General features: G+C 49.8%; 10 protein-coding genes across 10 annotated transcripts; 6 read left to right on the top strand and 4 right to left on the bottom strand.

Annotated features, from left to right (window-relative positions):
- Window positions 1-298: 298 nt before the first annotated feature.
- N7515_009893 (SDR family oxidoreductase) lies at window positions 299-1,446 on the top strand (the record flags this gene model as incomplete). The annotated part of the gene is made up of 5 exons (XM_056670636.1): window positions 299-723; window positions 786-1,095; window positions 1,146-1,201; window positions 1,251-1,359; window positions 1,414-1,446. The coding sequence occupies 5 exons, from the start codon at window positions 299-301 to the stop codon at window positions 1,444-1,446; spliced, it is 933 nt and encodes a 310-aa protein (XP_056517009.1).
- Window positions 1,447-1,726: 280 nt separating this feature from the next.
- On the bottom strand, window positions 1,727-2,513 carry N7515_009892 (uncharacterized protein; the record flags this gene model as incomplete). The annotated part of the gene is made up of 3 exons (XM_056670635.1): window positions 1,727-2,120; window positions 2,204-2,337; window positions 2,397-2,513. 3 exons carry the CDS (start codon window positions 2,511-2,513, stop codon window positions 1,727-1,729), a joined length of 645 nt encoding a protein of 214 aa, XP_056517008.1.
- A 2,580-nt stretch (window positions 2,514-5,093) lies between these two features.
- N7515_009891 (uncharacterized protein) lies at window positions 5,094-6,338 on the top strand (the record flags this gene model as incomplete). Its single annotated transcript, XM_056670634.1, has 2 exons — window positions 5,094-5,432; window positions 5,496-6,338. 2 exons carry the CDS (start codon window positions 5,094-5,096, stop codon window positions 6,336-6,338), a joined length of 1,182 nt encoding a protein of 393 aa, XP_056517007.1.
- A 3,027-nt stretch (window positions 6,339-9,365) lies between these two features.
- N7515_009890 (Ras family protein) lies at window positions 9,366-10,340 on the top strand (the record flags this gene model as incomplete). Its single annotated transcript, XM_056670633.1, has 4 exons — window positions 9,366-9,377; window positions 9,496-9,610; window positions 9,716-9,991; window positions 10,102-10,340. The coding sequence occupies 4 exons, from the start codon at window positions 9,366-9,368 to the stop codon at window positions 10,338-10,340; spliced, it is 642 nt and encodes a 213-aa protein (XP_056517006.1).
- An 858-nt stretch (window positions 10,341-11,198) lies between these two features.
- N7515_009889 (flavin adenine dinucleotide pyrophosphatase) lies at window positions 11,199-12,382 on the bottom strand (the record flags this gene model as incomplete). Its single annotated transcript, XM_056670632.1, has 3 exons — window positions 11,199-11,832; window positions 11,958-12,124; window positions 12,194-12,382. 3 exons carry the CDS (start codon window positions 12,380-12,382, stop codon window positions 11,199-11,201), a joined length of 990 nt encoding a protein of 329 aa, XP_056517005.1.
- Window positions 12,383-12,612: 230 nt separating this feature from the next.
- Window positions 12,613-13,335, top strand: N7515_009888 (GMF family protein; the record flags this gene model as incomplete). The annotated part of the gene is made up of 4 exons (XM_056670631.1): window positions 12,613-12,615; window positions 12,686-12,785; window positions 12,941-13,071; window positions 13,144-13,335. 4 exons carry the CDS (start codon window positions 12,613-12,615, stop codon window positions 13,333-13,335), a joined length of 426 nt encoding a protein of 141 aa, XP_056517004.1.
- A 4,008-nt stretch (window positions 13,336-17,343) lies between these two features.
- On the top strand, window positions 17,344-18,555 carry N7515_009887 (uncharacterized protein; the record flags this gene model as incomplete). The annotated part of the gene is made up of 3 exons (XM_056670630.1): window positions 17,344-17,477; window positions 17,540-18,367; window positions 18,429-18,555. 3 exons carry the CDS (start codon window positions 17,344-17,346, stop codon window positions 18,553-18,555), a joined length of 1,089 nt encoding a protein of 362 aa, XP_056517003.1.
- Window positions 18,556-21,696: 3,141 nt separating this feature from the next.
- N7515_009886 (putative oxidoreductase, 2OG-Fe(II) oxygenase family) lies at window positions 21,697-22,841 on the bottom strand (the record flags this gene model as incomplete). Its single annotated transcript, XM_056670629.1, has 2 exons — window positions 21,697-22,404; window positions 22,458-22,841. The coding sequence occupies 2 exons, from the start codon at window positions 22,839-22,841 to the stop codon at window positions 21,697-21,699; spliced, it is 1,092 nt and encodes a 363-aa protein (XP_056517002.1).
- Window positions 22,842-23,301: 460 nt separating this feature from the next.
- N7515_009885 (uncharacterized protein) lies at window positions 23,302-24,930 on the bottom strand (the record flags this gene model as incomplete). The annotated part of the gene is made up of 1 exon (XM_056670628.1): window positions 23,302-24,930. One exon carries the CDS (start codon window positions 24,928-24,930, stop codon window positions 23,302-23,304), a length of 1,629 nt encoding a protein of 542 aa, XP_056517001.1.
- A 442-nt stretch (window positions 24,931-25,372) lies between these two features.
- Window positions 25,373-26,161, top strand: N7515_009884 (RNase P/RNase MRP complex subunit; the record flags this gene model as incomplete). Its single annotated transcript, XM_056670627.1, has 2 exons — window positions 25,373-25,895; window positions 25,962-26,161. The coding sequence occupies 2 exons, from the start codon at window positions 25,373-25,375 to the stop codon at window positions 26,159-26,161; spliced, it is 723 nt and encodes a 240-aa protein (XP_056517000.1).
- Between the last annotated feature and the right edge of the window lie 916 nt (window positions 26,162-27,077).

Genomic DNA, 27,077 nt, shown 5'->3' with positions numbered 1-27,077 from the left:
GTCTCCGTACGGTCCCCGTGAAACAAGCGCCCAATCTCAAACTGAAACCCTTGAGCCAGTTCCAAGCAGAGGCAATAATAGCAGGAGTTTAGAAACAATTCTCCATGTTGTGCATTTCCCATAACGTCTGATCTATATCGAAGATGCGGAATCGGCCTTCTCTCCGGCCCGACCCCGGAGCCGCAGTATGTGCTTATGTAACCGAAATGACGCCAGAAATCCCCCGCACTAGCTCATAGTTGTCCTATTTCTGCTGCTTTTTTATGCTTAACTCCCCTGAAAATAGATCTTCCAGTCCATGAACACTCTACGGGCTTCAATTCGATCGATTGGACACTTCCGCCGGCTCTCACACCCATCTACAGCTCCACTCTCTCCCTTCACTTCAACCCTTCACCCAACTGTCATCCGACGCACGATGGCTTCCGCAATGGCAAAGCGCCTCGAGGGCAAGACAATCGTCGTGACTGGTGCTTCGTCCGGTATCGGCAAGAGCACTGCCAAGGAGTTTGCGCGCACTTCGCCCAAGAACCTGAAGCTGATCATTACTGCGCGCCGTCTCGAGACATTGAAGGAGGTCGCAGCGGAGATTAAGCAGGAGGTTGGCGATGGTGTCCAGGTTCTACCTGTCAAGCTGGACGTTAGCAACCCGGAGGATGTGAAGAACTTCGTCCCCTCCCTGCCGGAGGAATTCAAGGAGATCGATGTCCTGGTTAACAACGCGTGAGTCGCGCGCATCATTGATAGACACACATCCACGAACTTTACTGATGTGTCCCATGCAGTGGTTTGGTCAAGGGTATGGCTCAGGCACCTGAAATTGCGGCTGAGGATCTCAAGATCATGTTCGATACCAACGTCACTGGTCTCATCAACATGACACAAGCCATTCTGCCTATCTTCAAGAAGCGCTCTGAGGGTGGCCGTGGCGATATCATTAACATTGGTAGCATTGCTGGCCGCGAGCCTTACTCTGGTGGCAGCATCTACTGTGCTACCAAGGCCGCTGTTCGGTCCTTCACGGATGCGCTAAGGAAGGAGCTTGTCGCATCACGCATTCGCATTATTGAAATCGATCCTGGTCAAGTTGAAACAGTATGTGCTTATTCGGTCTATCTCGTGTATAGAGCTAATAATGAATGCAGGAGTTTTCCGTTGTGCGATTCTACGGAGACAAGGCTAAGGCCGATGCCGTCTACAAGTAAGTGATGCCAAGAAAGCTTGAATGCATAAGTATTAACCGTCAGTAGGGGTGTTGAGCCTTTGACCGGTGACGACATCGCCGAGGTTATTGTCTTTGCGGCCGGTCGTCGCGAGAATGTCGTTATCGCCGACACTCTGGTCTTCCCCAGCCACCAGGTAAGCTTATATCCCGGTTGAACATGTTGCGTAAAGATTCTGATCATTCAATAGGCTTCTGCCGGTGTCATGCACCGCAAGTCTTAAGCTACGTGTCATCCCAGATATAGATTTAGAGGTTTTCAGATAACCGATTGTACATGTTACCGAGGTAGCGCGCCGTGCGGTGTAAATATGAACTACATACCGACCGCCAACAATAAATGGGATAAATTAATTGTAAATTTCCATAGCTTGGGACAAATAAACAGTATCTCGCTTCGTATATGCATAGTATACATGACCAAATGAGTAACTATCACAGAGTCTGTGAAAAGCCGCAATTGACGACATCCATAGGTACAAGCTCGTCTCAAAGACCAAACACTTAGAGAGCAGCCAGAGCAATGGCAGCAGCAACACCACCAGCAGCCCAGCGGGCGTTACCAGTAATCATAGGCATAGCAGCGTTACCAGTCTCAGTCGTGCTGGTAGCAGCAGCGCTGTTGGTCTCGGTACCAGTAGCAGTGGTACCGGAAGTCGAAGCAGTGGTAGCCAAGGTACCAGTAGAGGCAGCGGTAGTAGCAGAAACCGAGGCACCGGTGGTAGCCGCTGCGGCAGCACCAGTCTGGGTTCCGGTGATGGTCACGGGCATGAGTACGCGACCGGGGAACTCAGTCAACGGCACCGACGTACTGAAGGAAGTAGTAAGACCTTCCTCGTCCATGGAGGCTTCGCAGACGGCCATGGTGGAGTCGTAGCTGCACTTCTCCTCGACGGTCCTGCGAAGGGTAAAGATCAACGTCGGTGTCCAGTGTGGGGCATATAAGTCATAAGTGATCTTCGCTGGATATGGTTTCCTTACCTGCGGCCGAATGCATATGCGATCGTGGCGGTTGAGACGCCCTGGATGGCGGTGACGCCAAATTTGGGGATGCCGCAGTCATTGGAGTCGGTGCCAGCGGGGCACCCCAGAAGGTAGGTGGTCATGGAACCGCTCTGCATTGGAATCTATTAGTGGGACTGGGCTTAATTGGTACAGATGGAGTTGTACATACCGAGCCGAGGACTTTGGCATGGATATCCTGGCTGTCAAATCCGGGCAGGAAGAGAGTGACGGTCTGGGCAGCGGTGGCAGCGGTAGCACCGGCCAGGAGAAGAGATTGGACACGCATATTGTATGGAGGTTAAGTATTTAACGAAAGTGTAGTCAAACGAGCGACAAAGTTGGCTGGAGGTATATGAACAGAAAGTGAGGTTGAGGAAAAGAGCGGAGAGAAACAAAAACATCCATGGGCTCCCCCATATTTAAGAATTCCTTCAGGGTCTAAACTAATCCCTGTCACCTGGTCAGCCTGGATAGAATCCAAGCCAGGCCATATTAGATAGCCTTACCGCTTTCCCACAGAGATTTCTCATTGGTTTACGAATATATATAGACGCGCTAAGATTTAAGGCTAACCTGTCTAAGCACTAGCCAAGCGCTAGTGTCGGCGAAAGTTCGCTCGACTATACCTAAAAGGGTAGCTGACTCCCTGTTAGTGGCGGCCGCTACCTGAAGACCCGGACGGCTCCAAAGGCCCCCTGGCCAGTGGCCTCCCCAGAAGAAGAATTTATCAATCTCCGCAAACCCCGAACCCCTTGTGGAAGCGAATCAAAAGAAGTTGGCAGATATAACCGAGTTTATCTCTCTGTGAGCTCGGTGATTGGACGATCATCTAATGGTTCGCGAACTCCCGCGGTCCCCACAGAAAGGTACGAAAAAAGAATGAAATGGTCCGCTTTTCTTTGTGAATACAGTTCAATGCACATGCAAAATTGTGCGGGGATATTCTGCTCTTAGGCAGCGCACAACTTCACTACCTCGGGTGGCAATGCGAGTGTCAGCACTACTTTCATTTGGAAGAATCCCTCCAATTTCGGCAAGGGCTCAAATCCCTTGGCGTGCTGGCCGGATCTTTCGGGGCTTTAGCCCCGTTCAGGGTTCAGGGGCGATTGCTTCTGCAAAGTCTGAACAACCTGGAACGGGCCATTTGCCACTGAGTAGTGGCGTTCCTCGTGAGAACACCATCATATCATACCAGCAGAATCATGGTCAAAACCATCGCACAAGGTAATGTCACACAGCAGCGCGGCTAAAATACAAACCTAGAAGTGAATAACACAGGGCTCATGCTGGACGACGTACGCTAGGTAATTCCTGACTGTTATATACTTGCTTTTTGGGCCCGAAGCCGAGCAGCCGCAGCTTGCCATTTCTCTTACGCCGAGTCAAGGGAACCTCGGAAGTCTATCTTTATTTATAAGATAGAGTTGCAATCATATTCATAGGCGACGAACCTCCTTATGGTAGGTTTTTCAGACTACTTAAGCTTTTCCACAAAGCATCCTCATTCATGGGCCAGGCGCCCACTTACACGCAATGCAGTTGATATACCCACCAAATAGCCATCCGGTGTCTTAGGTGGGACCCTTCGCTATAGCCAAGCAAGTTTGGTACTGTCCGGCAGTTCCAAGGTTCTGGTCTGCTGGGCTCTTGCATCAATACTTCCCACCTCAAAATGGCTGTGATTGGTAATAGCATGCTGCGCTCGAACCGTGGGTCCAAAACTCCGTAAAAAGCTTGAACATAGATCGTATGAAGATTTACTGGTTAGGATCATCGATGCCGTGACAATTAACCTAATCGATAACTCAATTCTGGCGTCGCTTCTATGGAGGCTCAAATGTTTGTCGGAGATCGGATTTTCCCTATGCAACCTTGTACCCATCCTTGCGCCCATTCTTGTAGATACTTGTGAGAGCTCCGATCAGGCAGTGACCCGATATGATCCATGTAGAGGCCCCCCTGTCAACACTGGAGATCATAACGCTTCCCACATGATTCAGGACTTACCCGGACAGTAGGGTTCCCGAGTCAAGACAGCCTCATAATAGCCTCGTGGCATCCTATTGCAATTGTTGCAGACAAATTGCATTCTTGCATCCTTGCATGTTTGCATCTTCTTGCATTTCCTTCAAGCTGATAACAATATTATCTCGGAATGCAATTCATCTTGGGAAGTCCGAAGGTTACCGGCAGCCTCCTTTTGACAAGGGTCAAAAGTCCATGCAAACACAGCCCTGTAAAATGAGCCCGTGGACCTTGAGCCACCATGTTCAATACGGTTTGCATAATGACGTTCATCAAAACATGCAAATTAGCAGTGCCTGCTATGTACTGCATCAGCTACGTCCCTGGGGTGATTGGTCAGAATTGATAGCCAAGCTTCAAAGGGGGCAATGCTAAGCGATTAGCTAGTGCTCCACTGTAGTAAGGCTATCTCATATACCTTGGCACTAACTGTTCGAGAGTAGGGTAGTAATGTGGCTGAAGCCGCAGCGGATCGGTGCTTGTTCAAAGCCCATTCCTCCTATCTCAAGGCAGCCACGTGCCCAAGCCCACGGGGCCATCGACATCGAGTCTAGCTATTTGTGATGAATGCAGACAGCGCAACATCCTATTGCGGTCAAATCATGCTTGAATAACTCTCGGCAAGGCATACTTCGACCTTGGCGTGGTCTTCAAAGAATGGGCTCCGCCGGGTCGGACATCTATAAAGGCGCGACATGGCAACCACGTCCGTAGTGCTATTACGCCGCGGTGTTCGAACGGCTCAGAGACTCAAAACACGAAGATTAAACACGAATATCATCAATAGAGTCATACTGGAAGTCATCGCCAACTGATATTCTCGAGACTTCTACTCGACACCATGGCGGGCCAAATCGACACCAAGAACAAGTTGTATAAACTCGCCGCCGCACCTTTCATCCTTGAACGCGACGGCGACTACGATGCAGCAATCCAAGTTTATAAGAATGCCATTACCATTCTGGATGAGGCAACGAACACGTTCAAGAAAGGGAACTCCCCCAAGATATACAGGAAAATGTTTGAGCGACAGGTGCAAATCCACCGAGAACGTCTGGCCTACCTCGAGGATCTAAAGCGCAAAGGCAGATTTGACGGTATAATCTTGCCGCCAACAATCCTAGACGCTATGGAAGAAGTGGAGGAGGAGGAGGACGGGAAGAACAGGTCATTGACACAGGTGCGTATCTCCCCAACACCCATAACGTACACCCCCAGATCACCGACAACTCACAACTGCTAGATCCGCAAGGGACTGCATACCTTCGGAAAAGCCAATCCCACGGACGCCAGCGCAGCACCTGTCCACCTCCAACCATTCCTCACAACCGACCCGTCCCAACGTCCCTTCTTCTCACTCACACTCTCCCCCTCGTTACCCACAGTCACATATCGAATCACCCATTCCTCAGAACTCGTCAACTTAGGCATGCGCTCACATTGGTACTTCGTCAAAGACGAAACAAACACACACGTTCTATACGCCCTCCAATTCGTCTGGAACAACGATGCCCCCATCGTCGACACCGTCCTCCGCCGCGCAGGCGAATTTCTCCCTCAAGTCGGAGCGACGAGCGTTCGACTGCAGAAGATGAAAGGCGGCAGCTTCCGGCTGATAACCAGGACTGTTCCCGATATGGGCGCGATAACAGAGATTCCGGACGGAGAGATGAAGCGGAGGGACTGGTCGCCGCGGCGATTTGAGTACGGAGGACGCAACTTTGTTTGGAAAGATGCTGCGGCAGAGGGGAAGAAGGATGGTGGTATGTTTGGGAAATTCGGGTTTGCTTGGGAGGCTTTGTATGAGACGAAGCGGGTGTGGGCTAAGGGCGGGAGTCGGACGGGCAAGATGGAAGATGAGACTGTTGGGCCGAGGCTCTGTTGGGGTGAGAAGAAAGGTGGGAATGGGGCTGATCATAGTATTCATATGGTTGGTGGGTTGGATATGTATTTCAGGGAGCATTTGCTTGCTGTGCAGTTGTCGAGGCTGGCTCGTGTTAGCTATCCTCCACAGAAGGATACTTCGGGCGTTGAAGCGGCGTCTGCTGGGCTGGGGTTGTTGTCGATTGCTGCAACATTGTCTTGAAGACTAAGTGAGCTTGTGGTTATCTGTTTGCCTGTTGATTTGTCGTTACCCATGATGCGAGCTTTAGTCTTTAACCGTGATCCCCCAACTGAGCATCACTTCTAACCGTTTGAGAACATTGCGTATAACTTCCAGGTCGTCTAAGATCCAACCGGTAGAGGTAACTGGCAGAGCCTTTCTCCCTGCATCATCCGATTCCATAAAAGGATGCAATGGCCGCGCCAGCAATGGCCGCGCCATATCAGATATTCTGAAAAGACCCGTCAGAAGAGCGAGCCTGAATATCGTTCCTTTGTACGCATGCACAGGTCTCAGTCCGCATTCTGTGTCTCAAATGAAGATATAGACCAGTGAACTCATCGGGCTTGGTGGGTCTTGGCGGGCTTGAGGAATGGCATAGTCCGGAGACCTTGAGGTCTGCAGGGACATTGTTGTGTGATTGGTCGGTAGTCAGATCCCCGAGATCGGCTTTACCGGCGGGTTTCTTGATGTCTTGGATTGTTGGGTAGGCATTGGCTGGGTAGAGCTTCGCCTAGGTTGAGCGGTGGAAGCATGTCGTATGCTTAATTCTCCGACAGTGGACACGTTGTTTGACACGACGCTTGTTTGCGGAGGTAATTTCTGACTCATGGCCCATTGCATCCGGCATACAAGCGATTGGCGATGTGTCAGGTACCACGTCGTGTCATGCGCAGCTTGATTACTCTGCGACAAGCAATACTTGGCTGTGATGAATTTGTTGATCTGCCAGGGCCGCTGCGATTCGGATACGAACTTGTTGACTCTGAGTCTGTTGTTATCGGAGATGGACGCAAGATGCACAATCATCTGGAAGTTTGACCGTTGGCAGTGCAGGCATGTCGTCGATCCCCCTCCACACTATGCAGGTGTAGGGTTTCACTGACTCTTAACCATATTGTGATATGTCCCACGTTGGTGTGACCTGTAACGGATATCGGCCATGACTGTTGGACAATGGCCTGCCAATAAGCTTTTCTGTCACATCATCTCATGCGGCTCATTCACGATCTCTTGCCATCATCTCAGCGTAGCTTCTTCCATGCGCTGCTTCGACATATGAGAGTCCTCGAGACACATTCACTCGTACTACTTTACCTGATACCACTCAACGCGGGAAAACTAGATTCATGATCAATCACAGACCGCGCAAACATTTGACGCCGTCTGACGAGTCATATCTGGATACGCCGATATCGCAACCCAAACGGATATAGTCTTAGTGGTCATCGAGTTGCAGCTACTAGGCATAATCTATGCTGGTCTCAGAATGAAATTCGAATGTCGACCAGATGAAGTAACATCGGAGGATGATTGTCGGGGATTCACTCTTTTTATCGTGAGGCAACGTCGGTTGTAGTGGAAGGAATTGAGTTCCGGTCGTCCATGGGAAGGAGCACGCGGAAGGAACAAAGTCGTGGCTAGATCGAGATAGGCATCGCGCCCGGGGAATAACCGTGGAAGGAGTATCAAAATAACATAGATGCACGAATTTACCTCTGCACTTCCGCTTGGCAAAGGGTCAAAGAATGAAGCAGCCGATCCTTACCTGGCTCGAGAGGATCCCCGCTCCAATGTGACTCTGCACACCTCTCGGATCAAATGATGGCGCGGGGTTGGAGCCTGATTCAAACTTTAGGCCTTGATTTTAAGGGTCTACGCGTATTCAGAACCTTGAAGGAAGCAAAGTTATAAGGCAGGGAATCGGAGATCAAAACTTCCGATATGCAGCCCTCGCATCTGTCAGAAACGGCGCCACCATGATCTGGTGAGGCGATCAGTAAGAAAAACGAAGTTGATTGGCATGAAATGTTCCAATGCATTGTATCCGCTGGGGTCGAAAGGATGAAAAATTGACCAAATCAAGGATTTTTTCGATGCGTCCAATCATCAAAAATGACACAGGTGAATTTTCTGCGGCGGGATGATGCAATCAATGCAAGGTGGGCGTCTACTGCAAGCCATCTAGGCCTAAAAGAAAGCCAAGGTCGATTTGCTGTTCGAACAAACTTCCAGACTGTCAGTTTTGGATTCTTTCGGTGCCCAACACCTTGGCCGGTCTTTGCTGGATTGCTTTATGTGCATTATTTCTGAACCCGAGGCGCTAGGGAAGAATGTACGGACTACGGAGTATGCGTTACGGCCCTAAGGACGCCTCGAGAGGAGCCATCTCCACCGCGGCAGATCCACTTTGGAGGAGCTGGACCTCCAGAGTCTGGAGGTTGTATCAGTTCAGAGTCAAGCTGCGATCCGAAAGTATGCGTTATTTGTTGCGATACTAGTATGCAATCTAAATCGAGATCAAGGGGAGAAAGCAATCTCCGTACATTGTTGTGAATGGCACGTTCCTCAACGGGGCGTGGTTTAGGCCAATCAATTCCCTAGATGAGATGCCATTTAGTAGCGTACCAAAGCAACGACCTTGTTAGCACCAAATTGGAATCTAGAATCTCAGTTGGGTAGAGACACCGTCATAACCGAGGATAGAGATTGGGCTGCAATAGAGATCAAACGATACTTCGACAGACAAACAGTAGAATCAAGATAACCTCATAAACACTGCGTATACAGTATGAAGATAAAGATCATAAAATAATAAAAACCAAATCTAACACATTTGAATGGCGCGCATCTCTCCTTTTTATTGCCCAATCACCATATTCCTCCCCACCATCTCCTGAATTTCCCTTCACCCCCTTCTTTCCCTTCTTTCTTTTGCAAGGGAAGAGAAATCAGGCATATTTTTCATAACGAATATTTGCAAATTACCATCCTTGAAGTGATCGAGACAAAAAGGAAGGAAAAGAACAAAAAGAAGTGGAAGCTCAAAAGTTCCCCATTTATTTTCTTCCCGCCTCCAACCTCCGAACCTCTCCCTCTCTTCCCCCCTAATTCCTCCCACCCTTTGTTTAAAGCTTCTAGGATTTTTACTCTTCTGGAAATCCTTTTTCTCCTATCAACTTAGTCTTTCTCGTCTCAATTCTTGCCTCAACCTGTGATAGATTCATAATGGCCTCAAAGGTAAGCAATGCCGACCCCTGCTATCCGATCTGAACTCTCCCTCTCACATCAGATGATTGTGTTTATTTTGGAGCTCTGCACGTTCAATAGCTAACCTGTGCTGCTTTCTGGCCAACAGTTCCTAAGAGAATACAAGCTCGTCGTGGTCGGCGGTGGTGGTGTCGGCAAGTCCTGCTTGACCATTCAGCTGATCCAGAGTCATTTCGTGGATGAGTATGATCCCACAATTGAAGGTAAGCTTGCATGACTCGAATACCTCGCGCAGATTTGGTCGCGATTCCGGGGACTCGGCCAGACGAAAGAACATGGCTAACTGCGGACTCTTCTTCCGCCTACAGATTCCTACCGCAAGCAGTGTGTGATCGATGATGAGGTCGCTTTGTTGGACGTCCTGGATACAGCAGGTCAGGAGGAATACTCGGCAATGCGCGAACAATACATGCGGACCGGCGAGGGCTTCCTGCTCATCTACTCTATCACATCGCGCCAATCTTTCGAAGAAATCATGACCTTCCAACAGCAAATCCTGCGCGTCAAGGACAAGGATTACTTCCCCATCATTGTCGTGGCCAACAAGTGCGATTTGGAGAAGGAGCGTGTGGTCTCCGAGCAGGGTATGTCCCAATCTTTATTGTCACCCTCCCCCTTTCAGTATTCTCGAGGAGCTCATATCCGCAACTGCGCTGGAACTCCCTGGCTAACCATTTTTATCGCGATACAACAGAGGGTGAAGCGCTCGCCCGTCAGTTCGGTTGCAAGTTCATTGAAACCTCCGCCAAGTCCCGTATCAACGTCGAGAACGCCTTCTACGACCTCGTGCGCGAGATCCGCCGCTACAACAAGGAGATGTCCTCTTACCCCTCTGGTTCCGGCGCGTTCGGTGCCCGCGCACCAGAAGGGAAGATGGACATGAGCGAGCCTGGCGAGAGCGCTGGCTGCTGCTCCAAGTGCGTCGTCATGTAAAAACACCAAATGATCCGAATCGCTGCGCCCTCGAGTTACGAGACATACCCTCCCTTCCGAAATCCGAAATACGCAGCGCATTGGGGACTTCACATGTCTGAGCGTTTATCCCGACCCGCTGAAAGATGAAAATCTCGTCTGCCATTTCTAATGGCCTTAATCATACAACAAAAAAATCCGCCACACACGAGGGAACTTGGAGACTGCAATTCGAAGATTGCGACCCGACAGAGCAGAAAACCAAATCCAGTAAAAAAATAACAAACCAAAGAAGTGGCCTCGTCGTTTGTGTTACGGCTGTGGGTTCTTCGGGCTTGCATTCGCTTTGATGACTGCCGAACTTGACGCCAACCTCGTCTCACGAACCATTTTGATTCCCCTTTTGTTGTCTGCGTCTTTGTTCCTTTTTGTTTCTCACTGTTTTTGACTTTGCGAAAGATCCCTGGTGTTTTGTTATCTACCGCGTTCTCTATTACTTTTCCTTGTCGGTCCATACGAGACGACACGGCTGTCAATATATGTTCTTTCACGGCAAGGTGGATTCCTTGCCTTCCGTTACATGGCCCTATCATCCTAGGTTCTGCTTTTTTTTTCGAGTATGGTTCTGTTTGGTAGTATGTTGGTTCTACCCATGTCCATTTATGTCAGGTGGTGCAATAACAATACATTCGACTTGATCTACGGTCATTGGTTGGTATGTCAATGAGAGTAATGGCTTCTATCTTCTACAACAAAGACTAGGTAGCCATGGATGCGCGTCGCCTTGACTGAATCAACATGACATATTGATATGCTCTATGTCCGGCACATACTGGGAACTTCCCAATCCAAACTATGTACAGCGCAAAACCATCAAAACTACTGGCTATAGACATGCTCCGTGTCAGACGGAGGATCCAACTCCTCCTCCTTGGTAACCAGCTTACCCTGAACATTCTCCTCGACTTCACTAACCAACGACTCCATCAAAGCCTTATCAACACCCACCAAGGTAACAGTATTCCGCTTCTTACCCCAGCGCGGGTAGCTGCCAACCTTGATACCGCGAGGCTCCACCCTAGCCGCCAACTCAGTCAAATACGGCGCAACAGCACTCTCCGGCAGCGGCGTGCTGAACATCATCCGGAACGTCCCCTTACCCTCCGGGTCCGCCAGACGGGGGATCAGAGATGGCTTGAGGTTCGAGAGCAGACGTTCGAAGAGCCGCGGCACGCCGGGCAGGATATGCACGTTGCCGTTCACCACTGCGATTGGCACCCACAGGTCGTCGGCGACGAAGACGGCCTGCGACTCGGCGGGGACGTTCGGGTCATAGGGGAGCTCGACCATGCGCAGTTTGGCCGTTAGGCCAGGGGAGGGTGTGTTCCAGTCGAAGTTTGGTTGCATGGGGTGGGGCTTGGAGAGGCGCTTCATGCGCTCGAAGGCGGGTTCGTGCAGTTGTAGCTTTAGGTTGAAGGCTTTGGCGATGGAGGAGTAGGTTATATCGTCGTGTCTGTGGAGATGTGTGTTAGTTTGCTATTCTGGTATGGGGTGTTGTGCTCATTGCGCATTGCGCATTGTTGAATGTGGTCCGGCCACGAGGAAACAAGGGACGGCATGGGGATGGGGTGGACGTACGTGGGCCCAATGCCACCGCTGGTGACGACAAAGTCATAGCGAGCGCTCATGCGTCGCACGGCTTCAATAATATCTTCCTCGTCATCTGGGATGACCTCGACTCTTTTCAGCTGGATGCCGAGCGAGAAGCAGAACTTGGCGAGGTACGGCGAATTGGTATCGATGGTCTATGATTTGAAATAATGTCAGAAACCCTGGTCTGTTAAGTCAGGGAGTGTGCGGATATGTCAATTCACCTTTCCACCGAGAACCTCATCTCCGATGATCAAGCATGCTGCTGTGTGGATGGGCTTCACAGCTGATGTCATAGCGAAGGGACCAGTGCGGGGGGCCAGAGATGGTGTTGAGTAGGCAGGAACAGTGGCACGAGAAGGAGTAAATGGCCGTGGTAAGTGGCGGGTCAATAGATTCAATCGGCTGAGCATGAAGAGGGAGGTGTAGCTGTGTAGGAGGGTTAGTCGTAGATTGTTCAAGCGGAGGAGGTCAAGTGGGGGAAAGGGAAACTCCGCCCGCAATTGCATCGTCGCGTCCTCACTCCTACAAAATTCTTCATCTTTGTTAGGGATAGAGGTTCAATATCCTTTATTCAACAAACACAGCAGCAAACCAAGACACTCGTTTATATTGATCCTTCACGTTACGGTCAACACGCAAAATGGTAAGTCGTCTGCCTGAAGTTGGCAGCGTAGGCTTGCGACTTTCCTCGTCAAATGCTGATTACTGGATAGTCTGACTCACGACTTTATTCATTCTCTCCAGAGACAAAGGAGAAGCTGCGCAAATTCCGTTTAGGCACATCGAGAGCCAAGGATGCGCAGGCTGTCATCTGTACGGGCCCCTAGATCTGCGCTTTTGCTTCTCACGTATCCGACGAGTTCGAGACAAGACTGTCTATACATATGCTGCTGGCACATACTGTGGCCATGTGTCACTCGAGCCATACCAGCACCCTTACCTCAATATTGAGCTGACAATCGGGACAGATATCATTGATGCAAAGACCCAAGAGATCCGGCCACAGGACGACACAGTCTACACCAAGATGGAAGATCTAGCCGATGATCTTCCCGAATCCTCACCCCGCTTCATCCTTCTCAGCTACCCATTGACTACGGTAAGTTGGCTTTCAATGATGAGGCTGGACCCATCCTTCGTCCCGTATACTAACAAGGTTATCTCCTCACAGAAAGACGGACGCCCCTCAGTCCCTTACGTTCTCCTCTACTGGCTACCAGAGAACTGCAACCCGATGCAGCGCATGTCGTATGCTAACGCAGTGGAGCTGATGCGCAGCAGCGCACAAGTCAACCGTGTGATCGAGGTGGAGTCCGACGACGATATCGTCAAGATCCAGTCCAAGCTGACCGGCACGGACTAAGCCGGCTGGGTTAATGGATGCATCACTTCACCGGGAGGTTTTTCGAGGGATCAATGGGTCACTGGAATGAGTATATACCCAATGCGGGGGGTTTGTGTAGAGGGCGTTCTTTTAATGCAAATTGGCTGGCTCCTATTGGCTTCTAAATGCCGTCCACGCACACACAAAGATACAGGGCATAAATGCGGTGTTGAATGAGACTCCTTGTAATTCTGGATTTGAATCTGACATGCACCTGTCTGCACTGAACAGGTTCCTGGAGTCTTGGGCTGGCGTCGATCTCACAGGAACCCGATCCTTGAGCTAGGGTTTCTGATCTATCAACTCAATGATTTGCAACGGTGCAGCGACCCAATTTTCAGTTAGCGGTAGATCGTACGGTAGATCACACGAGTCATGAATCTGATATAGCCCATATTTTCTACGGAGTACGCTGTAGACAGGGAGAATTCGATCGCTGTCATTCAGAAATCCCGCTTTTCAGCTCAGCCAGACTGGTCAGCTTGAGTTGCTCAGATCTCTTTTGGAGCATATACATCCACCAGTCATGAATAGACCATCCTTCTCTGAGATGGGGGATGTCACCATCTCTCCAGTTAAAGCCAAGGATCGCCGCCAGCCACAGATGGATAGCCAAGCTGAACCCTTTTCTCAGATAGTTAGCCCCACCAGGTTCAGCTCCATCCCATTGTCTTCTCGATCTCACAAACCCATTGCTGCCCGATAGTCTCCACTCGTGTGACTACGTACTGGTCCCCCTTTGTTTGGCGAGCATATCTTTGCATCTCCTCGTTGGTGCAATCTGGACTTGTTCTCTTTCTTCACAATGCGTCGATTAGATAGAGAAAACAACGGTATGACAGTGACTGATTGGTTCTCGTGCGAAAGTGATCGCCCACTACAAAGCCTACCTTCCCCTCCACCGTTCGCGAAACTCAGTCGTGTTGTTGCTTCGCTGGAGCTCAGCACGGTTCGATATCCGTGTATGCATATAAAGTTGGACACCGGGCACCATGGACCTGATAGGAATGTAGACACGTGTTTTGCGTTGGTGCATGCAACACGTCCCATGTACGCATGTACTACCTCGCTGGTGAAATTCAAAATCTCTTTGCAGATTTCTAGTACGATGTAGTTTAGAAAAGTCTTTGGTGTATGCAAGATGGCAATACCAAGAATACCAAGGACTGTAGTCCACTTCTGAAAACCCAACAGAACGGTAGAAATGGGGGCGGGATTCCGGCACTTGTTGTCTGGTATTTGGGATGGTGGTGGCGAAGAGGCTTGCCGTCCGTGTGTGGCTTTGTGGACCATTGCGCTGGGTCGAGTGTGTATGCATGGCTTCTGGCTGATGCGATGTCAGGAGGCAAGATAGCAACGACGTGTCTTAGTTTGGTTTAGAAGATGTAGGGACATGAATGTTGGAGGTATGAATTGGTTCAAGTCCACTGCTATAGCTTACGGAGTATAGGTAGTAATAGCTGATTGGTGCATAAATTGGGTATAGTCCTGATCTCGAGTTTACATTGACGTACAGTATGTGGGTGCTCGGTGCAGAGTACGATGTACAGAAGACAATGTCGCTACTCCATACTGGCATACATTATTGTATCGTGCGTGGTATACAGCATACTTCTGTACAAACCAGACGGACATTCACAAGTACCTTGCCCTCGGAAGGATTGAGTGTAGTGTATGGGACATCAATCGATCGATCCAATCCAGAGGAAAGTACAACATACATGATAGATTTTGAATAGAAAAGCTCTCAACGAAAGGTAATCTCATTTTCAAGGTCAAATGTCAGATCGATCTATGGTGTCCAGTGTCAAATCTACCCGTGGGCTCGCAAGCACGCTTCCACGGTTCTGGGACCAGCGGTCCGACCGCCCGCCTCCATTTCAGATAGACCAATGGTAGTTGGTTTCTGGGTCCACAATGCGTGTAGACCCACTTAGACCCAGCGATCAGGCTTCGAGACCAGGAAACCCCAGGAAGCGCTGGAGTCTCTTAGCCCCTAAGGAAAATTGTTCCTGACTGACCACTGACCACTGACTTTCGGTACGAACCAGTTCATTACAGAGTACATACTGTAGTTTTGCTTTTTCTTCTGTCCAGGAAGCCGGGTCGAGTCTGAAATTGGCTCCATGTTGAATCAATTGAGACTGGACATTTCCCTCTAGTTCATAACTGGTGACCCTTGTCCTTTCCAGACCGTTCTGCATTCCCACAATTTGATTTTGCAGGGTCTAGAGTGACATACATAGTGTATTTAACAAGGCTTAAGAATAAGAGGCCGTTAGACGAGGGTAAAATTCAAAATTGGGATGATCAACAGTGGGAGAGTCTTAGTCTCCAGTAGCTGCAGTAGCGTCTCAACGGGTTAAAGTCAGTTTATTGCTCTCACCTTTGTCTTTTTCACGGCAGTTTGGTTCGTAGATTTTCTCAAGTACCGGAGTATGGCCGCGCTAATCTCGCGTCGATTTATATGGCATTTCGATTGAGTTCTCCGTGCTTTGGGCGAATATTATATACGGATTTCCTGTTTTCGGACTCCTCGTGCTATGCATCATGCACGACCGACCATCACTGGTCGGCGAGCGATGCCCGTGCAGCTGTCAAAAGTCCCACGCCTTTTGCCATCCTTCGAAAGTCCCTCATACAGGGATTCTGCAGGTTCTTCACAGTCCCAGTGCCGTGGACCCATCTGATTGTCGGGATTTCCTATGAATTTGTCATCACACATAAAAGAACTACTGTGTAGAACTGCAAACATATGATCGAAAAAGATGATTGAATATTTGAATATGAAATAACGAGTTAATCAATTATGCCGAGGTACATACTTACAGACTATTCCCATTGTGGGACATACCAATTAACGACCCCCTGTACATCGTACGATGCACGACAGGGTACACACAGACCAGCAATGCCATGATTCATGAAGCAAACGAGGGAAGTGCAAGCCGAGAAGATACGAGGTCATGATCTCCACGGGGGTTCAAATCCCGGTTTCAAATCGAAATCACGAACCCTCCTGATCGACCGTCATAAATTAGAAGCGTTGGCGCAACCCCCTAAAAGAACGGCAATCTAGTACCCCCGTTGACTATGAATTCCCCATCCGCTCCGCTCCCACCGATAGATCCAAGTGGCTGTGCTTGGCAGCCAGTAGAGCGGGTACTTCCGCACGATGTCCAGGCTCCATCGATGTCCGATCAAGGGCGACTCCGTCGGTACCAGATGTCACGCCTGTACCCCTGTGCTTGGGTTTCCCATTGAGACCAGGCTTTGTACGTCATATTATCGGCCGACCATCTGGCTGATGTACATATGCCTATCATAGGTATCACGTATGCCGGTACTTTGTCTGCCAACCGTTCAACTGACAAGTAACGCCCCGTGAAGGAAAGCTAGGAGAAGAGCAGAGCCAATGAGGTCACGCAGAAGACTCCATTGCGAGATCCATTTGAGAGGGGCACGCTATTCTCGGATATGGGTTGGGTTAGTCAATTATGGGGGAGGAAGCTCCTGAAGGCTAACTAGGTTCCGAGGCCAATGCAATTCCCGGGAGAGAAAAGTGGAGGATGTTGATCGGAGAGAATAAATGGGGCCAAATGGGTCTTAGATTATTGTACTGAGCACGGTCCATGTAGGAACCGGTACCTGAGTGTCGGTACCTCCCTGCAGTTCTTAATACGCAGAGATACTTCTAGTGGATGTATCACATGGTTCTTCCGGAGATATACTCCTGTCAATTAGAAAATAGAAAACTGTATGCAGGTAACACAGTAACTTAGTAATTCAGAAACCTTGAATTAAATGAAATAATGAAATTGGAATATTTCATAGACTCTACCTTCCTATCTTCTTTCTATAATAACGTTGGCTTCCCTTCCCTGTCGCCTGTCAACTTCTGAGTCCACATTGGACACTGGGATTTTTGGCACATCAACTAATATCCGCAAAAGCATCATTACATTCTGACCTCACTTTCGTCTGAACATGTCACCACGGGATGGCCGTGAAAGGCCCGAGGGCCTCTCTAAATACTTCGAGCGCATGAGGAACGTCTTTCGTCCTCGGTCAGGGTCTAAGCGACATTCTCTCACTCCTCAGGTTACTGCTCCACCTGGAACGTACGATATATCCCACTGGTCCCTCAATTAGCACCTACAATTCTAACCTTCTCTCAATGCAGCCCACCAATTCCAACACCAGCACAAGCAGCATCACAAGAACCCACAGAGGCTCCAACTCCAGCTACAGCACAAGCGCAAGGGTTCAGCGTTTCCCAGCCAGTCACGATTACCAACTATAGCTTCACACAAAATGACAAAGCGCGAGCTCTCTTCGCCAAATACGGCCTGACTCTCGACCCAGCCGTCTGGGGATCCCCGCCCGACCACCAACTAAAGCGAGTAGCAAAACCAATCCGCATGCGAGTTCGTCGCACCTGCCACCGCTGCGAGACAACCTTCGGAGCAGACAAACTCTGCATCAACTGCCAGCACACCCGCTGCACAAAATGTCCCCGCCACCCAGCCGCCCGCACTACCGAAGGCGACCCATCAACCCGCAAGTCGAAAGCCCCAGAGATCAGCATCCCTCAGCCCCGAATGCTACCCAGAGCGCCATACCTCAAGATTTATGGCGACATCAACTTGCCACTGAAGATGCCGTCATACATGTACGGCCAGGACCACGTTTACAAGCCAGTGCGCCAACGTATCCATCGCTTCTGTCACCTCTGCGACTCAGCCTTTACCCCAGACCAGAAGTCTTGTCCTGCTTGCAGCCACGTTTGTTGCAAGAAGTGTCCGCGGGACCCAGCGAAACTGGATAAATATCCAGATGGGTATCCCGGTGATGCAGATCCGCCTAGAGCGAGACCTGACCGTACGTTCAAGAAACCTCGTCGCAGGGTTCATTATGTCTGTCATGTCTGTGAAACTTGGTATCAGGGTGGGCCGGAGCCCGTTTGCCGTGAATGTGGTCAGAAGAGGTGTTTTGCGAGTATACGAATTCCGTATGTTTGATGTGTATCTTTGTGACTCGGAGTGGGCTTTTTTACTGACTCGATCTTACAGATCCCACAAAGTCAAACCAGAACCGGATCCTGAGGTTGTCAAAATCCTCGAAGACAGGCTAGCAGGTCTGGCCATATCACAAGCACGCGCTCCAAACCCAGTCACCGAAGCAGGAGCTTGCGCTTAGGTTTCTCAGAGTTGATCTTTGCAACCAATCCTTAATGATATACGAATGATTCTAATTTTCTGCGATCATATCCCTCACAATTCCTGTCCGATATTACAGTTTGTTTTCCGTTTCATATAACCCAGCCATCATCCAGATATACGGTACATACACGTACCTCGAAAAGTTCTGTGCAATGAAACGAAATTGCCTTATTTGTCCTGCCTCCGCTCTGAAATTCGGCAACCTGCACTGAACCAGCAACGCCTCTTTCGACACATTCAAGTTACGCACCCCTGCACATGCGCCTCCACCATGATGGAACCTGATGATGTATATATTCCGTAACGCCCGAAAGCCTCCGCTGATTGCATACGTCCGAGGGGAAGTAGGTGCGTAGATGTACAAGTACACGCCTGGGTGGCGCAATTGCAGACAAAAAGCTGAGCATACACCCGGCAAACAAGCATACTTCCGCTGTCAACTTTCAAACCAGAACAATCCATGAATACATTATACTAGTCCACTCCAATCCCTCCACATCCACAACGGCGCTCAACCCTAGTTCAAGTGGACCTAGTCCAGCCCATTCGAAAATTTCTAGAACATCATTTCTCAATGTGGGGGGTAACGTTGTGTATACTTTATCGACACATGTGCGCATGAGTCTCCTCAACAACGTGGCTCTGTGTAAGTTTCTGACCACATGGCCGCCCTCCGGCTCTCATCTCTCATCCTTTTAAGTTCCAGCATACGTATCCAAACACTATATCGAGCTCTGTGTCCTCGGGCTTCGAAACACGAAGTGCGCGACATAACGCCACCGAGCCAGACGGGTGCAAGGATTCCCGCGGAATCATTTCCGACTCAACTCTATCGTTCCAAGTGAATATCGACCGAGGATGAAGACGTAGCTTGTGCTTCATGAATCTATGACGATGGCGCCTGGGTCCACACTTCCGTTATCGAGACTTAAGGCGGAAGTGAAAAGTACAGTAGAAAACGGAAGGTGGGAATTCGACCCGTCTGGTTCTGGTTCCGTATGGACGGTCCGAGCCGTTTTCCAGTTCAGAGTGGACTGGACCCGTGGGTCCAGTTGAGAAGGGGTTTGAGATCAGCATGAGGACTATCGTAGACTATCGGTAGATTGTGCACTTGAAATTCTGTTTTCGGGGATCGCTTTCCATGATAATACACTAATAGTAGCTAAGCACGTCAATGTCAAGCCACTGTCGGTCAGGCAATGCATAGCGGGGCAGGAGGGCCGAATACGTAGGAACAGACGCTTATTGGCCTGGATTAGATACCCATAACCGCTGGGATCTCGATTGCCCTCGCTCACTGTCTATTGGGGTGATTTACTGGAGAGGGAGAGGGAGATAGAGTTCGGGGTTTATTAATCGGGAAACTTCCGCAGAGTCAAGATGGAAGATTCTCTCGTATCTCGTCTATTACTGATTGATCAATGGGCTTATCCAGTCGATCCAGCTGTGTTGGCGTCCTCTCTATCGCCCGTTTGAAAATAGCTCGGCTTAGGTTAGTGACCAGGTATCGTTCTCCGTACACGTCTTCGTTGCTTTTCCGGCTGAACAAAAGTACCTGCAAACCAAACCCTGTCTACGAACCCTGTCGCTTATCCTTGCAAAACCCGAGTTCGTCCCGCTAAAATGCCTGTCTAGACTCTATTTGCATATTGTATTATGCCCATAGATTGATCACACATTGTCGAAAACACCCAGGTCAAGCTCGGTCAAGCCCAGTGGATGCAAGGGATATCCGCTGTCAAACCCATTGCACGGGTAACGACCACAACCCAGGGCCTTGGGACTCGGCGTCTCAATAAATCTTAATCCAAATCCCGGGTCTAGACACGATCTGCAGCGAAGGTATGTAGATTGACAACGTGTCAAAAGTACCTACCTTAGCGCTGGTGCTTCGTTCAAGGTTCTCGTAGCAGGAGCACTGTGTATGCACGGGGGGCGTACATCCCGGGACCAGGGGGATGGGTGCTGTCTGTTTTTGTTCTAATAATGGTGGCTGGTGACAGGACTTATGGGTCTCAACGGTCAGCTAACCTAATTGAGTGGTTTTGGTTTTCTCTTTTCTTTCTTTTTTTTTTCCTTTCTTCGTTACTTTGTACTCCGTACAGGACGGACGAAACCGCGGTAGCTGGTCTGGAGGATCTGCGGGTGCAGAATGACCGCTGTAGCATATGAAGTCAAAAGAGTCATTGTACTTGATGATCGGGCAATTTACCGGGTTTCCTTCGATGTGTATTTACAGCGACAGTTAGAAACCCCTGCCACGTCGTTTTAAACACTTGCCTAGGTCGCTCAGTGCCAGCCTGGCTTAACATGTGCTTTGCGTACTTGTGGTACGAAGTATGTAGCCAGATCAATGTAGTTAGATCTGCCTACTCCATCTGGACCTTGGCACGTCAACGACCATGTTGGCACTTCTACGTGCATTCTATGCCATTTTATGCTATTCGGGATTTGCATAGCGTTATTACTTATTACAAGAAATGCAAAGGTAATCAATCTCTGCTGTCCGCGGATCCGAGACATAGCATCAAAAAAGTAAGGAGGCTGGACCGAGGGGATCAGTTCAGATTCTCCGGACAGCCCGTCTTTACTAGAAAGTGGGGTTGAACAATCGAGGCTGTCAAATTGTCAGATCTCAACTGCCTGTTTGCAGGATATCATTTTCTTATGTCGATTTAGCTTTATTCCCATCGTATGGTATTGTGGCTGATTGAGAGCATCTTGACCCTTTTCCCGGGAATAGTACTCCGTAGTCTATATTGTGTGGGCTGGAAGTGGACTGAGTAGTTCCGTTAGCTCGCTCCGTGTACTCCGTACCTCGAAGTCTACGGAGTGGAGCCGTGTTTGTATGGTCCTTTCAATCTCATTTCCAACGGAAGCTGTCTCCGGTATTTGAAGATCGGCCATCTTGGCCTCAAAGCACTGAAAGCAGACGACTAGTCCAAGGCTAAACAGTAAACAGAACAAAAGATCAACCCCAGAGATAGCGATGCCCCTTATTCTTCCTTTCTCCATATGCTGCTCGATAACTTGCGCGGACATCAAACCCCCAAACGGTCGGTCGAATCCAAGGTCCTTCCCTTACTCAATGAATTTTAAAAATCCCAAAGCAAAAGTGCTAGACCTTAATCCTGCGACTGATCTGCTCCGTCCCAGCAGATTTCTCAAAATCGATCTCACTCACAAGGTCCGGACGACGACCCAAAGCCCGCCGAATAATCCAATCCTTGCTATTGATCTCCTCCTCCGTCTGACCATCCTCCATAGCCGGAATCTGCTCAGACCCTTCCAACCGACGGAGTAACACGCTATCCTCCGGTCTAGCAAAATACACGAGACTGTATCGCGTCGACTCCGCCTGGAGTCCCGGCGGCGACTCAACCCGATGGATATTTGATCGAAACAGCCCGTTGGTAAACTTGACCATTGCATCACCAAGGTTCACAATGGCATGGCCGGGAAGCGGTCTCACGTAGAGCCATTCGGCATCCTCGCCTGGCGGAAGCACTTGCAGTCCTCCAAGTCTGTTGAAGAGGACCGTGACGCTTCCAAAGTCTGTGTGTTGGCCCAGCGCGGTACGCCTATCGTCCGCTGGTTGTGGGGGTGCTTTGACGAACCGGACCATATCACCACTTACGGCCTGTCGTCGGTGCAGGTTGGATAGTGTGTCTTTCGGTAGGGCAAGTTGGTCATTCAGGATGTTCAGTATCAGGGTTACGATTGCGTGTGATCCCCGCATGAATGAGCCCAGCTCGGCTCTGCTTTGGGTTAGGAGCTCCGGGGCTGGAAGAGGATCGCTGACGCCTAGAATGTCATCTTTGGAAACCTGGATATGGTGATGTTAGACGTGGGGTATAGCTATGTTTAGTGCAGACCTACGTTGTAGAACTCATTTCGGTCCAGGTTTCCCTGCTTGTCAACTAGCGCAGCTCCCTGTGCCTTATACCCGAAGTACGACTTCTGCGCACTGAAATCATACTTCTTCTTCTCTTCCAGACTCAGCTCAAAGAGCCGCTCGCCGACTTTGAAAAGGTTGTCTGCGTCATCGAGAAGTGACATGCCTTGCTGCGAGTCCGATAAGTCGAGATAAAAGAACCCGAGGTCGGTGCAGGCTTGGAACAGTCGTTCATACTCTGCCGGGTCACTTGCTAGCAGCTTTCCCGACGACAGTCGAAGAAGTGGTGCTGTAGGGACATCATCGGGGAAGGGTGGAATTCCCGGGAAGTTACTAAGTGTATCCTTCTGGTTGCTGTGAGACTGCATCTTGGTTTAAGCAGGTAGATGATGTATCACAATCCAAATAAATCCTAATCCATGAAAGGGTTGCAAGTGTAGGACCCCTGGTCAACGATGATCATATAGCCATTAAGGTATGCGGGGAAGCAGCCAACAGCCGAGGGAATGTCTAAAAGCCGGGCGTTTATTTTGCAATATGTTCTCCAACTTAGTGATGCGGTATTCGAGGGAGGACGGTACTCGAGATTTGAATTTCATTTTCCCCTTCAAAAATGCAGAGCGAGGCCAAATACCGATTCTCTCAAAATACCTACTGCATCACTACGGTATCTTGATGGAAACGGGCATGGGCGGAGCGGCATGGCAGGCGTCCTCTATAGGTAGTTATATGTACCTAAGGTACTAGCCAGAATTTCTCTGCTTCTTCATTCCATTGAACCATTCAACCTACGGAGTATATACTCCCGTAAACAAATATTCAGTTGTATCAAAGTACCCATCGGTCATGTGGCCGTTCAAAATCGGGCTCCAATGCATCCCTCATCACGCCAACTCCAAGGTGGATTTTACGGGGATAACGTTCCTTAAAGGGATTTCCTCCTTCACCGTAGATGAAACCCTCTACCTCCTTTTCAACCCATATGCCGTGTCCATATGTAGGGCTCCCCTCCACGATTGGCACGCCGATGGTAATTTTGGGCCTTGATCCCGCATCCCGGTCTCCCCATGACGTGCTCTCCGATACCATTCGCCTGATTTCTTCCAGCATAGTATACCAGTTCCCATCGAGGAAGTGCAGCAGACTAAGTTCAATGGAGCGAACGGAGTTTGGTAGCGTCTTGAGGAAAGAGACACAATCGTTCTGTGAGATAACGAAGCCGGAGAGTTCGAAATGACGCAGTTTCGACCATTGTTCCAGAGGCACAATGCTCCGTAATGGGATCAGTGGATATACGTCGTCATAGTCGAGGTTTTCATCAAATGGGGCATGCAGCCTGAACTCTTCCATGTCTTTTGCTTCACCGAGTGCCCGGCGCAGACGCCCATTACACAGTGATCGCGAGCATGCTTCGAGGTCTTCCTCATTTTCACCACTGACAAGCAAGGCAATATCCAGACGGCGGAAGCCCGGATTCTTAAGCACCGTAGCGAAATGATTGTACTCTTCGCATGGCTCGTCGAAAATTGTGCAGTTGATCCCCGTAGGGACAGAGTTAGAAGCCATCACCAGCTCAGAAACAAAGTTGGGTTTGTTGGCGAGGACACACATCGCCGTGCGGAACCCGCGGTACCGATCTCTAAGTTCTGGGTATTGATTCCACGAATATGCAAGAGCGGGATCCATAATGGCTCTCGGGTACAGCCAACCACGAGGAATGGGGTAGTTAAACCCTTTCGGAAAAGCACGAATCATAGGGGTCTCGTAAAGCGGGGTGATGAGGTTGCCGTGAGCTGCAGGTGTGATGGTAACTCTCTTGAGGGCAGGAAACTGCTTAACGCCGAACGCAAACGCTTCCAAATCGCTCTGACTGGCAAGAACATCCTTCTGTTGACGCAGCAACTGCTGATAATGTTGCCAGTGCTCCCTTAGCGAAGGGTGAGCGAGAATCTGTTCTCTGCGCACGATAAGGTCGGGCCTGTCGACATCACGATCTTCCCGGCATTTTAGAACGCAAAGGGTTTCTTCACAACCCCTTTTGAACCATTTCGGACACCTATCTCCCTCTTCATACTTATGGCGCTCAATGATGTCCTCTCTGTATTCCGGGTGGTATTCCGCAGCCCATTCTCTGTCATTATCGGGTTCATCCTCGTCCGGGAGCAATTCATGTCCCTCATTAGTTTCATCTGTTCGTGCTGGACCCCGATGCAAGCGCGCCTCATCCCAGATAATCTCGTTGACCTGATGGCGGAACTTGTCGTGTGAAGCAATGTTACAGAAGACCTCTATGTTGAGGGGGTTGGCGGATAAGAAAACCCGATTGAGTCGAAGAGGCACTGTATTGTTGAATTGCTTGCATGTCAGACGCAAAGATTTTATGTCGGCATTGGGTAGACGTGACGCAATGCAGCCCCAGAGCTCCCGAGGGAGCGCGGGGGGGCTGGTATCAGACATAATGTCACTGCGGTGAGCACTAAAGCGGAAAGGGAAAGCCATCTCGCTCGGTCTAAAATCCGGTGTATATGTCACTAGGTCACTAGGTATGAAGCTATGTAACAGAACGTCCGCCCCGCCTCTTCAAGTTCTAGTTTCTCGAAAGCTCATAGATATTGTTGAGTATCAATTTAGAAGGATAATCAACACTATCCCTCCTACAATTGTTGACAACAGATACATCTGGGAATCAGGTGACGCCCAGATATAGCTTAGCGTTAAAAAGTGGAGCACCGGTGCGCCTACCGATACTCTTATCGCAACTCACGCAAGTGACATCAAACAATTTTTCGACTTCAGCAGCCCAACATCCAATTCACTCATAACCCCCAACACCCATTGTCCACCTCCAAACCAGGTCAAAACCAAGGCCAAGCCCTTACGACGGAGCAATACCCTCAAAATGACCTCCACCCCACCCCAAAAATCCCACATCGCACACACCCTCCTCTCCCGCGCCCACTCCCCCGACAGCGCAACCCAACAATTCACGGAGCGCATCAAACAAAAACCTCTCTTCCTGCGCGCAACATCCCCCACAGCATCCGACAACCGCTCCCGCCGGCGCCTCCACCGCCTCCGCAAGAAAGAATACTTCATCCGACACCAGAAGCCACGGCCGTTATCCGCGCGGCAGAAGCGCGAGTCAGGACTGTACGATCTACCCAAGGAAGAATGCAAATACGCCATCTTCAAGGGTCTGCATGAGCTGTGGGTTGGGTATATGCATGAGATCCTGGATGTGAAGGGTGGGGCACATATCTCGCCGGTTTCGCATGGGAGCAAGCTGGTCAGTGCTGACTATCATGGGGCTGAGGTTGAGGTTGTTAGGAGTCGGTGTGCTGGGAGGGTTGGGGTTAAGGGGATTGTGGTGCGGGATACGAAGTTTACGTTTGTTGTTGTTACGGAGCGGGATGAGGTTAAGAGTGAGTTTTGGTGTTGTTTAAGGGTGATTTTCTTTGAGGATGATTGCTGACTTGGGTCTTTGACAGCTATACCGAAGGAGCATACTATCTTTCGCTTTGTAGTGCCTGTTCTGGGGTCGGAGGGGGATGGCAAGGATCAGGTGGAAGGGGCTGATAACAGTGGTTATAAGCCGTTGGCTTTCGAGCTGCATGGGAATCAGTTTGAGAACCGGCCGGTGGATAGGGCTAATAAGAAGTTTAAGTGGAGGAATATCGACTATGTATGAGGGATTTGGTCTTTCTGTCTGGTTTTTGATCAATTCATCGCCGATAGTGTCCAGGATTGTCAAGCGGCATTTGACCTGCGATCTCACTGCTGAGGAGGCTGACACATATGCGGGCTTCGTCGAGTTTTGGCAATCCAGTCTCGTGCACAGAGTTCTTGAAGGCACGCCGGTATAGGCACTCTTCTTGTCAATCAAGCCTACTAGACAGAATGTCGGTATGGGATGATGATACACAACGCAAATAGCACACGTCGCCGCATTTCGAGAACCTATGCAATCTCCTACGTCGATTGATACATTCGATCGCCGAATGGGAAGATCCACGGGAACAAAGATGCTGTTTGAGGCATGTTCATCCGTTGCCTGAAGGCATCACGTGGTCCCTCAACTGGCTCATGACACAACATTATTGGAAGAATACAGCCTCTCAACAGCCTGAAACTATTACCACGAAACATAGAGCAATCTACGATGTTCAAAAGTAAAGACTCGGGTACGACGTGTGAATGTTTATTGGATTGAGGTATTCTGCATCTGGTATCGTAGCCAAACGTGATGCGATGCTGAGTCGGGCAATGTATTGACCAAGTAGAGGCAGGTTGGCCCTTGTCAATACCTTGTCAATACGTTTGTTCGCCCTTTCTGGCCCGGCCCAAGTTGCCAGAAGGCAAGGTTGAGGGCCCTAATGTGTAGATACGCTCTCATGGTAGACTACCATTGTAAGGCGCGGTCAAAGGCACCATGGTATCATCCGTATCTATATTGACTGGCGATGATCCTCTCCTTTCAAGAGACCACGGCGCCGAATTCCGTGGACATTGGTGCAACCGGTCCACGAGAACGACGGAATAGCGTGGAGTATGAGCCATGTATCCATCCCAAAGGCGCATCAAAGCCATAAGCTTAGGACTGGGTA

The sequence above is a fragment of the Penicillium bovifimosum genome (assembly GCF_028826915.1).
Source record: "Penicillium bovifimosum strain IBT 22155 chromosome Unknown utg000008l_segment0_segment0, whole genome shotgun sequence".
In the NCBI taxonomy this organism is placed as follows: domain Eukaryota; kingdom Fungi; phylum Ascomycota; class Eurotiomycetes; order Eurotiales; family Aspergillaceae; genus Penicillium; species Penicillium bovifimosum.
This window is presented reverse-complemented; position numbering and strand designations above follow the sequence as displayed.